Source organism: Phodopus roborovskii, unplaced genomic scaffold (genome assembly GCF_943737965.1).
Source record: "Phodopus roborovskii unplaced genomic scaffold, PHOROB, whole genome shotgun sequence".
Lineage (NCBI taxonomy): Eukaryota > Metazoa > Chordata > Mammalia > Rodentia > Cricetidae > Phodopus > Phodopus roborovskii.
Window position 1 is genome coordinate 59,662,573 of NW_026126418.1, and position 13,068 is coordinate 59,675,640.

The 13,068-nt window shown below is 37.9% G+C and overlaps 1 protein-coding gene across 1 annotated transcript in view; it reads right to left on the reverse strand.

Moving 5' to 3' along the window:
* Kynu (kynureninase) overlaps positions 1–13,068 on the reverse strand; it is a 136,762-nt gene that overhangs the window by 34,306 nt on the left and 89,388 nt on the right. The window contains exon 10 of the mRNA XM_051184741.1: positions 12,179–12,252. Coding sequence (XP_051040698.1) covers positions 12,179–12,252 — 74 coding nt within the window. The remainder of the gene's footprint in view (positions 1–12,178; positions 12,253–13,068) is intronic.

The following is a 13,068-nucleotide window of genomic DNA, read 5'->3' on the forward strand; positions in this document are numbered from 1 at the left end:
TGCCCTACAACAGTGACCTATACTAGTGGAGTGGCACAAGTAACCAATTCAATTGTATTTAAGGTCCATTCCATGAGACAGAATAAATGTCTAACACTACTAAAGTGACCAAAAATCTAAGACTAGATAGGTCAGGGGCCCTAGTGATAAACCTACTACTATTATTCTGATAAAGGAACATATTAATGAAATGACTCCTAATGCATACTGCTGTGTCTATAGATCACTGCATCGCTCAACCTTCATCAGAGAAGCTTCTTCTTACAGTAGACAGCAATGGAAACAGAGACCCACAAAAAGACAACGTGTAGAGAGTGAGATAATTAAAGTACTCAGCCCCAATTAGAATGTCATTATCAAACCACTTCCATGAAAGAATTTGGGGATCTGTGAAAGAGAAGTTTGAAAGACTATAGAATTCAGAGGTGATGGACAACTCTTAGGGAACAGTGTCTTCTAGATACAACTGATATAAATTTGAACTCACAGAGATGGTGACAGCATGCATACACCTGCACAAGTTCAAATCAAACAAAATCTCATCACCAAGAAGGGGAAGTAGACACAAATTTCTATCCCTAACCAATAATCTATTTGCATTTGATTTGAAAATCAGTTTTGTCCTTTAGAGTGTCACTGGGTATATTAATCACACACCAAGGCAAGCACCTCATGTCCAGAAGTAGTTTATCAACACAATATGGACTCCATAAATTTTGTGCATTTCTCTTTTGGTTTTAGTATTTTTTGGTCTTGTAGGTTTTGTGTTTGGTTTTATTTATGCATTCATTTTTTAAAGATTTATTTATTATATATACCGTATTCTGCCTGCATGTTTTCCTGTAGGCCAGAAGAGGGCAGAAGAGGGTACCAGATATCATTACAGATGACTGTGGGTCACCATGTGATTGTTGGGAATTGAACTAAGGACCTTTGGAAAAGCAGTCAGGGCTCTTAACTGCTGAGCCATCTTTCCAGTTCTTATGCATTCATTTTTCAGGGAGAGAGAGGAGATGAGTAGTTAGTGAGATGAGAAGGACCTTGGATGGGTAGTTGGGGGAGGAGAATGATTAAAAAAAATAAGGTGAAGATTAATAGAGGAAAACACAAAATGCTGACCTCTGTTTTTTTTTTTTTTTTTTTTTTTTTTGGATGAAATCAGCCCCCTGCTCACCACCCCCACACTACCTTGCCACTGAGGTACATAATAATTTCATAATGTTTGATCTTAAATCTTAATAGTTTATAAATGAAAATAGTGTTGGTTATATATCATGATTCCATAGATGAATTCTCTGCAAGAGACATGTTTGATTTTGGAGGTCCATATACTTACAAATCGAGTTCAAAGTCTGAGGAGAGATGTAACTGATAAAATAATCCTGATCTTACTATTGCTTATACTCTCAGAAATATTAAATAATGGGGATAAAGGACAGTCTGATTATAGTGAGTCAGGTTTAAAATGTTAAGCCAATAACACTTTCATAAAAGTATAAGTGAATGGAATAAAAAGAAGAGTCCCTTGACATAAACTTAAGGATTGTCATTTAAACAGTTCTTTTTCCCTTTTATTTCTTGTTAAATTGACGGGATTTGTGGAGTAACTCTCTTATAGACAACGGTTTCAGATTTCAAAGCAACTGAGTAAAGGTAATCACTTAGTTAATATTGCATCCTGTTTGGCAGAGGAATTGTTACTTTAACTTCTTTTGGTCTTAGTTTAGAACAACCAGCCCTGAGTTAATTACATGTTTTCACTTCTTTGGCAAAATCAGCCATTAATTACAAGTTGGTTTGGGACACAGGTTCTACCTTGGTGGTGTCTGTCATTCAAATCAACTACACAATTTTTTTTTTAAATGATTTCTTCCCAAATGAACTGTACATTTTTAAAAATTTCATCAGAAATAATGTTTCCTTTCTTGAGGGCTCTTCATAGTGGCACACACCTGTAATGTCAGCACTGACTTAGAGGAATCATAAACTCAACACAAGCTTAGACTATACTGCAAAGACATTTTATATTTTAAAAAGAGGTTTTTGAAGCAATCTACAGATTTATCAAAATTCTAATGAAAATTCCAACACAATTCTTCACAGATAATGGGACAATTTTCAGCTTCTTATGGAAATATGAAAAGCCTAGGATAGCTTAAAAAAAAAAAAAAGAAAAGTTCTGAATTTCTGAATAGTAGAAGAACAGCAGGAAGTGTTATCATCCTGAATTTCAAGTTGTACCTATAGAGCTATAGTAGTAAAAAAGCATTGAGTTTGTACAAAACAGGCACATCAATCAATAGAATCAAACTGAAGACTCAGACATAAGACAAAATATATACTTGATAAAAGACAGTAGTATCTTCAACAACTAGTGCTGCCTAAAGTGAATGGCTAGATGTAGAAGAATTCAACTAGCCCCATATTTATCACTCTGTATAAAGCAACTACAAATGGATCAAAGACCTCAACATGAAACTGGATAAACTGAACTTGATAGAAGAGAAAGTTTAATATCTTTGAACGCCTTCCAAACAGAACAGTGTTAGCATAGTCACTAAGTTCAATAATTAATAACAGATTTCATGAAAATTAAAAGCTTCTTTACCCACAAAGACACTTTTATTTGGATAAAGGGAAAGCCTATAGAACAGGAAAAGATTTTTACAGACTACATATTTTATAAGTGCTAATATCCAAAATTATATAAAGAATTACAAAAAGCTAGATATCAAAATACCCAAATGTGATAGTTTGAATGTAATTGGACCCCATAAGCTCATAGAGTGTGGCACTATTAGGAGATGTGACTTTGTTGGAGTGCGTATGGCCTTGTTGGAGGAAGTATGCCATTTTTGGAGTGGGCTTTGAGGTTTCCTATGCTAAGGATACTGTCCAGTGTTTAAGTTGACTTTCTGTGGCCTACCAGATGTAGGACTTCAGCTGCTTCTCCAGCACCACATCTGTCTGCATGCTGCCATGCTCCTCACCATGATGATAATGGACTAAATCTCTAAAACTGGAAGCAAGCCACCCCAATTACATATTTCATTTGTAAGCATTACAAGTGGTGGTGATGTCTCTTCACAACAATAGAAACCCCAAGACACCAAATAATCCAATTAAAAATGGGCTACAGATCTAAACAGAGAATTCTCAACTGAGGAACCTCACATGACCGAGAAACACCAAAAGAAGTGTTAAACATACTTAGGTCTCAGAGCAATACAAATAAACTACTTTGATATTTCATTTTACACCCATCAGAATGGCTAAAGTCAATAAAACAAGAGACAGCTTATGCTGGTGGGGATGTAGAGTAAGAGGAATGTTCATCCATTGCTGGTAAAAAGGCAAACTTGTATAGCCACTTTGGAAATCACTGTGGCACTTTCTCAGCAAGATGAAAATATATCTACATCGAAATCCAGCTGTGTCTCTCAGGCATGTACCTAAAGGGTGCTACATCCTACCACAGAGATACTTTCTGAACCATGTTAATTGTCACTTTGTTCATAATAGCCAGAAATTGGTAGCAACTCAATGTCCCATAACAGGAGAATGGATAAATTAATTGTAGTACATGTATACAATGGAGTACAACTCAGCTGTAAAAATAAATGAAATCATGGAATTTGCAGATAAATGGATGGGACTTAAAAAAAAATCATCCTTAGTGATTCATCCCAGACCCAGAAGGACAAATAAGATATGTCATTGCTTATATGTGTTATCAGCTGTTAAGTCAATGACAACCAAACTACAATCCCTAGAACAACAGAGGTTAGGAAATGGGAAGAGACTTTGAGGAGACAGATAGATTCTTCTAGAAAGGGGAAATAGAATAGGTAGTTATGGATGGATGGAGGGATTGAAATAGAATCAAGTAGAGAGGGAGAGGGAAGGGGACAGAGGGCAATATGGGGAGGGGCAGAAAGGAATATGGGGGAGAGATAGCTAAAGTTAAGGGTCATTTAAGGGGTATTATGGAAACCTAATTCAGTATAATCTTCTGAAAATATATGCATTTATGAAGGTTATCTAAATGAAATCACCAAATAATGGAGAGACAGAGTGACAACTAGACATCTCTTGTCACTAAATGAAGCTTCCAGTGCCAGGATTGTGTTACATCTAATTGAGTTATTTGAAAAAGAGGTTCCAATGGTAACCTACAAATTATCCAGACAGTTGCAAAGATTATAAGTTCCTCTTCACAAACTGATGGCAAGGGCCTATTGCTGAAGGATATTCAAGTAAGGACTAATTTTATAGGAAGTTTGTTGAACATTTTTTCTTGCATGAAAATCTTGGTTTTCTGGCATCACTCTGTACAGTGTTTGATAGTGGATAAAGTTCGCATAATGAGAAACTCCACAATTTGCAATTTGATGAAAATAATGGATAACTATAAATTTTTTTTCTTCCACAAATGTGTGGTTAAAATCCTCTTCATGGTTGAGCTAGTCCTAGACAAAAAAAAATCTTCCTCTGAACCTGTACTCTTTTTATAGGAACATTTAATAAGGAGGCAATATACAGGAATGCCACAGGATTTTGGTAAGTATTAAGTCAGAAGAGATCACTAAGAAACTAAAACATGGTTTCCATTTTAGATAAGGTTTTGTGAATGCCTCTAGATATATGTGGATATGGAAAACATCAAATAGGTGTTCCCCAGAATAAATGTGTATAAGTTACTCTCCCCAAATATAATTGTTTACTTGGGTGAAACATAGTACAAGCTATTATATTTTTAAGTGTTTTGGTAGGACATATTGACACGTGGTTTTATTCTTTATTGGATTTCTCTGAGAATCTTTTTATGTGCATAATAAATGCCAAAGTAACAATACTATCCTGTGTTTCTGAGATCTAAAATTTGTTTTAACCATTTACTAAAGTTAGCGAGAATTTTTTTACTTGCAAACTATCTGTAACAATAAAGAGGAGGAAAGCCTATAATAAGGTTTTAAATTGATGTTAAGTGGTTATGAAAACGTGGTTTCAAATCAAATGGTAAGTGGTTCTGAAATGTGTTGGCATGAGTTAAAATTAGACAATTGTCATCCAAATTATCAGTAGGCACCATTCTTGACCAATTAAAATGCTCACAATTATCCCAAAAGAAATGAACATAATGGGAATATTTTTGCTGAACCTGTATACAAATGAGGAACAACAACATTGAGCACTAAGATCTCACCGTATAAGATTAACGTTGTGAACAGAAGTCATCTTTCTGTATATCCTATCAAAGCAAGATATCCACTTTTATAAAAGCAGGTTGGGTCCTGAATATTGAATTACAGCCTTTGGGATCTTTCAGGAAAAAAAATTCATGGAATTTTGTTATTATCAAATTCCTCAATTAAAGGGGTAAATATTATAATGGGCCATATGAAATAGAAAGGTGACATTGGTAAAGTTAACACAAAGTCAAGGTCATTTGAACATTGCTGTTTGCCACACATTTCCGATTTTTAAGCCTTTGCAATTAAAGGACTCCTTTCATAATATTTTTTGATTATTTTAAAAGGCATATATATTAAATGAAGTTGCACCACTTGGAGCGGTAATGCTCCTCTGAGAGCCAGCGGCTGGAAACCTCTCTTCAAGTTTTTGGTCAGGAGAGTCCAGGAGACTTTTCCAAACAATTTATGCTATTGCTGTTGTTCTCGGTTGCCTCCCAGAACTTGAAGGTACGATCTATTGATGAAACACCACTTCAGACACAGTTTTTGAAGGAATCAAGCTGGAATGGGGCTAGAAACCCCCTACCTGATGACCAGCAACCAAGAAAGGGCAGCAAGTGACAGTCCTGCCCATCTGTAAAAACCTATGGACAAAAATAACCAGTGGCATGATACACTAAAATGTACAACAGTCACAATTCAGGAGCAACCAGCATCCATCTAGTCAGAATTAAGGCTGGCTCAACAGGAGGGAAATCACAATGGCTGCTGTAAACCTAGCTAACTACTGACAGCTAGTCATGTCATGGATCTTGCAGGATAATATGTTATTGTCACTTTCCTAAACCGGTGTAATTCCTACCTGCATCCTAGATACTTATTCTTACACCTTCAGATAAAAACAAAAGCTTGACCTTCATCAAAGAAGCTTCCCTGTGTAGTAGATGGAGATCCTCATAGAAAGTCACAAGTGCAAAGAACAACTGACTGTCGGGAGCCAAGCCCCAATTTGCTATATCAACAACAGACCAGGATATGCATGATGACAACCCCAAGTAAAAGGCCCATGTGGATGGGAGAGGGAGCTCTGTTTCACAAGGCCCCACACATGGCTGAAGAACTATAGATGATTAATGGCTGCTGAGAGAGAAAGAGAGAAATCAGTTTTCTCTTGGGATAAGCTCCCTGATAGGTTATCCAATACTAAGTAGTCAGCCTGATACATACATATGGGCAACGTTAAATGGACTCAGTAGATTATCTATGTGTGTGTGTGTGTGTGTCTGTCTGTCTGTGTGTGTGTGAGAGAGAGCCAATAATGATGATCAAAGAGATCATGAGCTTGAAAGGAAATGGTGGCATGGGAAGAATTAGATGGGTAAAGGAAGGGTTGGCAGTGATGTAAATACAATACTTATGTTTGAAATGCTCAAAGAATCTACATTAAAACATATTCCCATATTATAGGGCAGTTATTAACTTTGAAGACTAAACTGCAGTCCACTTTAAACATCTGTTGAGGGATTCCCAATATGTAACTTATTCATAACACTCTTAATATATTATAATTCTTAAGTATGGGGGAATTAAAATATGACCTTGCAATGAGAAAGGGTGATGTCAAACTAGAAAAAGCTAGAAGGTGAGATTGCTTGAGTTCTGATCTTTGCACAGTGGATTGTCTCTGCCCTCTAATATTCCCGTTCTCCTTATGCACAAAAAACTGAGAAATATCTTATCATTAGCTATGGATAATGTCTGACAAACACCTTCTTTAAAAAAAAGGAAGTAAAATTCTTGGTATAGATCTAATGCATCCTTACTGATGGAAATAATGCAGCAAACGCAATGCAAAGTTATACAGCATATACGAACTTTTCAGAATATACTTCATTTTCTGAGATTCATTCCATACCAGATGGACTACCATTTCTGCAAGGCAGGTCTTTCCACATCCACGATGAACATCTAAGATCTCTGTAACCATACACCTGAAGTTCCCCCATACATTTACTCCTACCCACATTCTGTTCTTTATCTTTTTAAAGCATTGGTTATCAGACTGCTGCAATGTGGTGCTGTGATAAAAGATTAAAAAATGAGTGTGTGTGTGTGTGTGTGTGTGTGTGTATGAAAATATTTGTTAAAGGTGAAGTATTAATTTGAAATAACAGCTTAATCCACTAGATGTCAGCCTACTCAAGCAACAAAGCTGACTTTGCCAAGTGTGTCATGCATTTGAATGGAGGCTGTTCCTATGGTTCTCAGCTACAGTGATGAATAATTTAACAACAAAAAGCATCCTTGTCTTTCTGTGTTCCTATGAAAAGGGAGAGGGTGTGAGCACTAGAAGTTTTATTAAACACAGTTAACTGAAACCTCAAACATAACATCTGAAATCTAATTATTAATGGGATTAGGATTAGCATGATGCTTTTAAAATTCAAGTTATATGTGGTCTCTTTATAATAATTACTACTCACAAGGAAACATCCTTTCATCTCAACACAACTTTATGGAACATCACTGCTGTTTACGGAATCAGTCTAATTCAGTGCTCTGTTTTGACATTTCCAATATTTGTTCTTCCCCTAACCTTTTCCCAGGGATGCTGTTTGATTGGCAGCTGCACAAAGGAGGAAAAAACATACTACAGATCACAAAGTGCAGCTTCAGTGAAGCACTAAGCTTCTCATCACAGACAAGAGTGGATCACTGGGAATAACTTAGGCTGCTTGTGCCCAAGTCTGCAACATCCCATGCCTACAGAGCTCTTAGTCCTTAACATAGATTAACACATGATCCTGGGTTTGGAAGAGAGAACTAAGACTAGAAACAGGAAGCCTTGGAATTAGTCATTCTGAATCACATGGCAAGAAGCTTTAAGGACTTGAAGAAATGAACAACAAACCAAAAACCAAAAGCCGGGCTCCCGTAATGCAGCTTTGCTAGTTAAGCCTGATTTAAGCCCATGCCAAGTTGACTAGCTAAAATGCAGTGCATCATAATAGACTCTTTCAAAAACCTTACATCATGGTGTATTCAAACACAAAGTAAACATCTAAGAAGGAGCTTCCTTTCCAGTGTGTTTGACACCCCTGTAATGAGCTAGATTATTCTGACTTTCAGGCCAGCCTGGGCTATGCAATCTGCTTCACAACAGGTCAGTTTGGGCTACACAATCTGCCTCAGAAATTTCAAAATGGAAAGAAGGGAGGAAGAGGAGGGAGAAAGGGGAAAAGAGGAAGGGAGGGAGGAGAAAACAGTAGGCGATAAGGACATTGTGAGAAAGAATATAAGGAGTGGAAATTTAGTCAGCCCTTCAAAGGTCCACAGAAACTGGTGACAGCCAAGAATAATTTTATAGCCTAGGAGGTCAGAAACCACAAACTTTGGAGTTATCTTTCTTGCTTGAGAAGAATGCTTTTGATCAGGCAAAATGCTGTGTATTCTCTGGGAGCCATTAACATAACCAGGGTAGTATTAAAGAAACCCTGAAGATTAAGCATGAAAGAATGTCTTAATGACATTTTTAGAAATGTCACCCAGTTTTATTCTTTCTGGCATTTTGAATATATTCATGTAGCCCTATATAAATTGATGGCGTATAATAAAATTAAGTGGCAACTTTTAATGCCTTAGGATACATCAAATTATTTTTTTCTCACAAAGCTTGTGTATGCAATAGAGGCAGACATTATTTCCTTTAGGGGAAGGGCATTGGAAGTGAAGGAATATTCTTGAAGGTATACAGCAGCAGGAGATCATGATTTAGGAATGAGCATCCTTACTCCCTCCTGCTCCTCACTCATTGTAAGGGAAATCAAGTGCAATGCACCTCTACTGGGAGGTCAGAGCTTAACTCCTAGCATGGACTAAAGCATGTAGTTACTTCCTCCTCTGTCCCTCTGTAACCAGTTTGCCCTTCAATTTGATATCACATGTCAGATCTTCTATTCCAATTTAAATAACAGAGAATGAGAAATAGCTGAGAAGATTTCTCATCACACAAATCTTAAAAAATAATCTTGTATTTCAACTATGTAGAAAATAACTAAGCTGTAAGAAACTGTAGCAAATTAGTTCTGTGTGTGTTGTGTGTATATGTGTGCTGTGTGTATTTGTGTACTGTATGTGATTGCTTGTTCCTGTGTATGTGTTTGGGCATATACCACATAAACAAGTGAGGAGGTCAGAGGACAACCTTGATATCTACCTCTTGTTTGTTCCTGTCATTATATCATAGGCAAGCTGATACTACCACATCTGGATTTTTATGTATTCTGGTTTGATGGGAGATGTCATTCTGTATATGTTTCTCATACTGGCTAATGAATAAAGCACTGTTGGCCAATAGGAAAGGAAGATAGGAGGGACTAGGAGACGGAGGAAATAGGAAGTAGAAGGAGGAGCCAAGATGGAGAGTCGGGAGAAAGCAGTATGCCGGCTGGCTCCCCGGTAAGAGAAATACATAGATCAGCAGAAATGGGTTAATAATTAAGGCAGAGCTAGCCGATAAGAAACAAGTAACCGGGCCAACAGAATTATATCTAATACAGAGTCTCAGTATGTTATTTGGGGCTGACGCGGCAGCAGGACAAGACCAGGTGGCGGGCGGAAAAATCGTATTCCTTACACTGGTTTCCATGCTTGGGCAAGTGCTTTATCCACTGAGCTATCTTCCCAGCTAAGGAGATGCTTCATTCCATAAAGTGCCTGTTCTGCAAGCATGAGGGCACACTTGTGTTCAGATCCTTAGAACCTATGTAAAAATTTCTAAGTGATAGTACACACCTGTAAACCTAGACTTGTGGGGCAGAGACAAGGGATCCTAGGAATTTGTTCACCATGGAGACTTGCCAAATGAGTGAGCTCCAGGTTCACCGAGAAACCCTGTCTCAAAACATAAGGAGGAGAGCAACTGAGGAGAGACCTGAAATCAACATCTGGCCTTCACACTTAGATACACATACATGTGCATGTAACCACCACACACATATACCACGCATGTACCACACATGTATACATCCCAACACACACGCATGCACACACACACACACACACACACACACACACACACACACACACCAAAACAGTGACATAATACAGGCATGACTAAATGGCTTTCTAAAGAAAAAGCACTCTTTAATTTTAGAAGCTTGAAATTTTGAAGAGACTTCAGACATGATTAAGTGACCCACAGAAAATGCTCTTAAATTTCTAGGATTAATATGCAGAGGATTGCAGAAATGGGAGGTGCTCCAAGATCTACTAATTTTCCTGTAATTTCTTTAAAGGTTAAATCATTGAGCCAGTGGCAAAGGGATGAAGGGAAGTAACCACCAGTACTGCATTATGTAGTGGCATTTCTGATGCTCATCAAACACATTCCAGGACAGACACAATTAAGATGCAGGACTTTGTGTTTTTTATTTCCACACTAGATAACAATGAAAGGCACAGATGAGTTCCCTTATCAAACAGAAATGCACAAATATGTTGGTAAATTGCATTTGTATTTACACTTATTATAAAATATGAAAAGAGCTGTATGAAGCATGCAAGTATTGCTCTGCAATACCAGTGTTCAGTGTTCAGCTCCTTTAGCTTTCATGGATTGTAAAGTCTTTCAGGAGAGAAGATGCTCCTTACAAGCTATCCTGTGCCATTGACAGTATTAAAGGTTGATGCAATTTGAACAACACACTTGAACCTCTATTAGGCACTGTCTGGTTGTCTTTATATTGATTTAAAAAAAATTCTTCACAGGTAATATTGATATCCAGGCTCAACTGCCTTTGCTGCTGTAGCTCTTGGGCCTGCTCTTTTCTTGCCCCTCTGAATCTTAATCAATGGGTAAGGCAGTTGGGCTGTCTCTCTGGCCTCCTTGGGTATCTTGTTACTTCTTTTTGAAGGTCCAAAGACAGGGCAGACTAGAGTAGCAGCATTGCCACCCCCACTGCAACTTCCTTTCTTAGATTTCTTGGGATAAAGTATCAAGGTAGTTGAGGGCCCTCACCATCTTCATCAATCCCAACCTGGCCTTGACATTTTCTTCCTTCCTTCCTTCTTTCCTTCTTTCCTTCCTTCCTTCCTTCCTTCCTTTCTTTCTTTCTTTTAATTTAAATTGGAAACATGCTTGTTTTACATGTCAAACCCAGTTCCTGCACCCTCATCCTCCCCTGTTGCCCCCACCATCCCTTCTTTTCCCCAGGGAGGGTGAGGCCTTCCATTGGGGAGTCTTCAAAGTCTTTCATATCATTTGGAGCTTGATGTTTTCTGCCTTCTGGTTCTTCCATTTTTCATTTTTCTCTCTTCAGCTTTGGGCTTAGATATTGGGCCCTGGGATAGGACAGCCAGTTTTTCCTGTACTAACTGAAGCTGCTCCTCAAGTTCTGCCAAGCAATGATCACCTCCCTTATTCCTCCATTTTTCCTCCTGTTCCTTCTCCTATTCCTCAGAGGAGGAGGAGCTCTCAGTCTACTGTTCTTACTCTAAAGATAATTTGACCAACTTACAGGGCAAAGCAACTGAGACTTGGTAAAAGTCCTGATTTCAGTAGCTCATCTGGCACCTCTGCATTGGGGAACTCAAACACAACCTGTAACTTTTATGTCTTGGCCACAACATTGTGGTTGGTTTGTGTGGAGGGGCAGATTGTATTTATAGCAATTGGAAAGCTGAAGTAGCACATTTTAAAAAATATACATTACAAGAGGGACTTTGCCTTAAACCATTGGCTCTACATGATTGCAAGAACTCACTTTGCACCAAAGATTCCTTTTTTGATTAAATTTCTCATTCAAACAATTGAAATCTCTGGAAAGCATTTATTTCTGATAAGGCACGGCACTGTTAATGGAGTGGTAAAATAATTATAATCTACTCCAGCTCTTCTTCATGAGCAATTTTAGAAATGTTTAACATCCTAGGAATGCACACCGATTTGTTCATAGGAGAATAAAAGCTTGGATGCTACTCACGCAGGCTTGATCGAATGAGCATGCTTCTCATGGACGAAGGCACCAGCCAGACCTCCAGCTCCTGAATTTAAATACTGGAAAGGAAGTGAAATTTTATGGGTTTACTTGAATACATGAGAAAAATATAAACACTGTTTTCATTTTTACTTGTTTTAAATAAGCCCATACTGTCTGTCCAGTTCAAAATGTGTGATTATTTGAGCATAGGCACTAAGTACCGGGTCTTACTGTTAAAAGAAAAAAACAAATGAAAAATATTACTAAGTTGAAAATATGTGGCTACATTATTTTTCATATTATTAGATCAGGCGTGCAGGGCAAAGTGAAGCTCTGGAGAGCCTTGCATGTATTGAGAGCTTAGCTAGCCTGATCTTCTCCTGGAGGCTGATAAATCCCAGCAACAGAGCAGATGCAGACAGATGCAACAGGCTGGCATCTGAAAATGATCTGTGATTCATTAACATGTTAACATACACCCTCTTGGGGGAGACATACGATTGGCAAATACATGTGTGTAATGCATGAAGTTGTATGTAGAATTGCATTTAACAGATAAAACATGCATGGAATGCTGGAAGAAAAAAAGGACCCCAAAGCTACAATCCCCATGGAGTAGGGCCTTTTGAAATGCTAAGCTCTTCTTGCTCTTGCACACTTCCTACCTAGAAAATCACCTTTAACACACAGCTCTGCTTCTGTGGCTCTTCATGTGTCTGTGTTCAATTCTTTCTTTCAGAAGAGGAGAGTGGAGAAACCTCCAGAGCTGTCCACAGGATGCCCAGTCTCACTAGTTATAGGTAGCAGGTAAACTAAAGTTTCAGGGACTTCAAAGCCTTCCTTTAAATGCTCTTTGTCAAATACTCACAGTCTAAGAATTTGACTTTTATAAG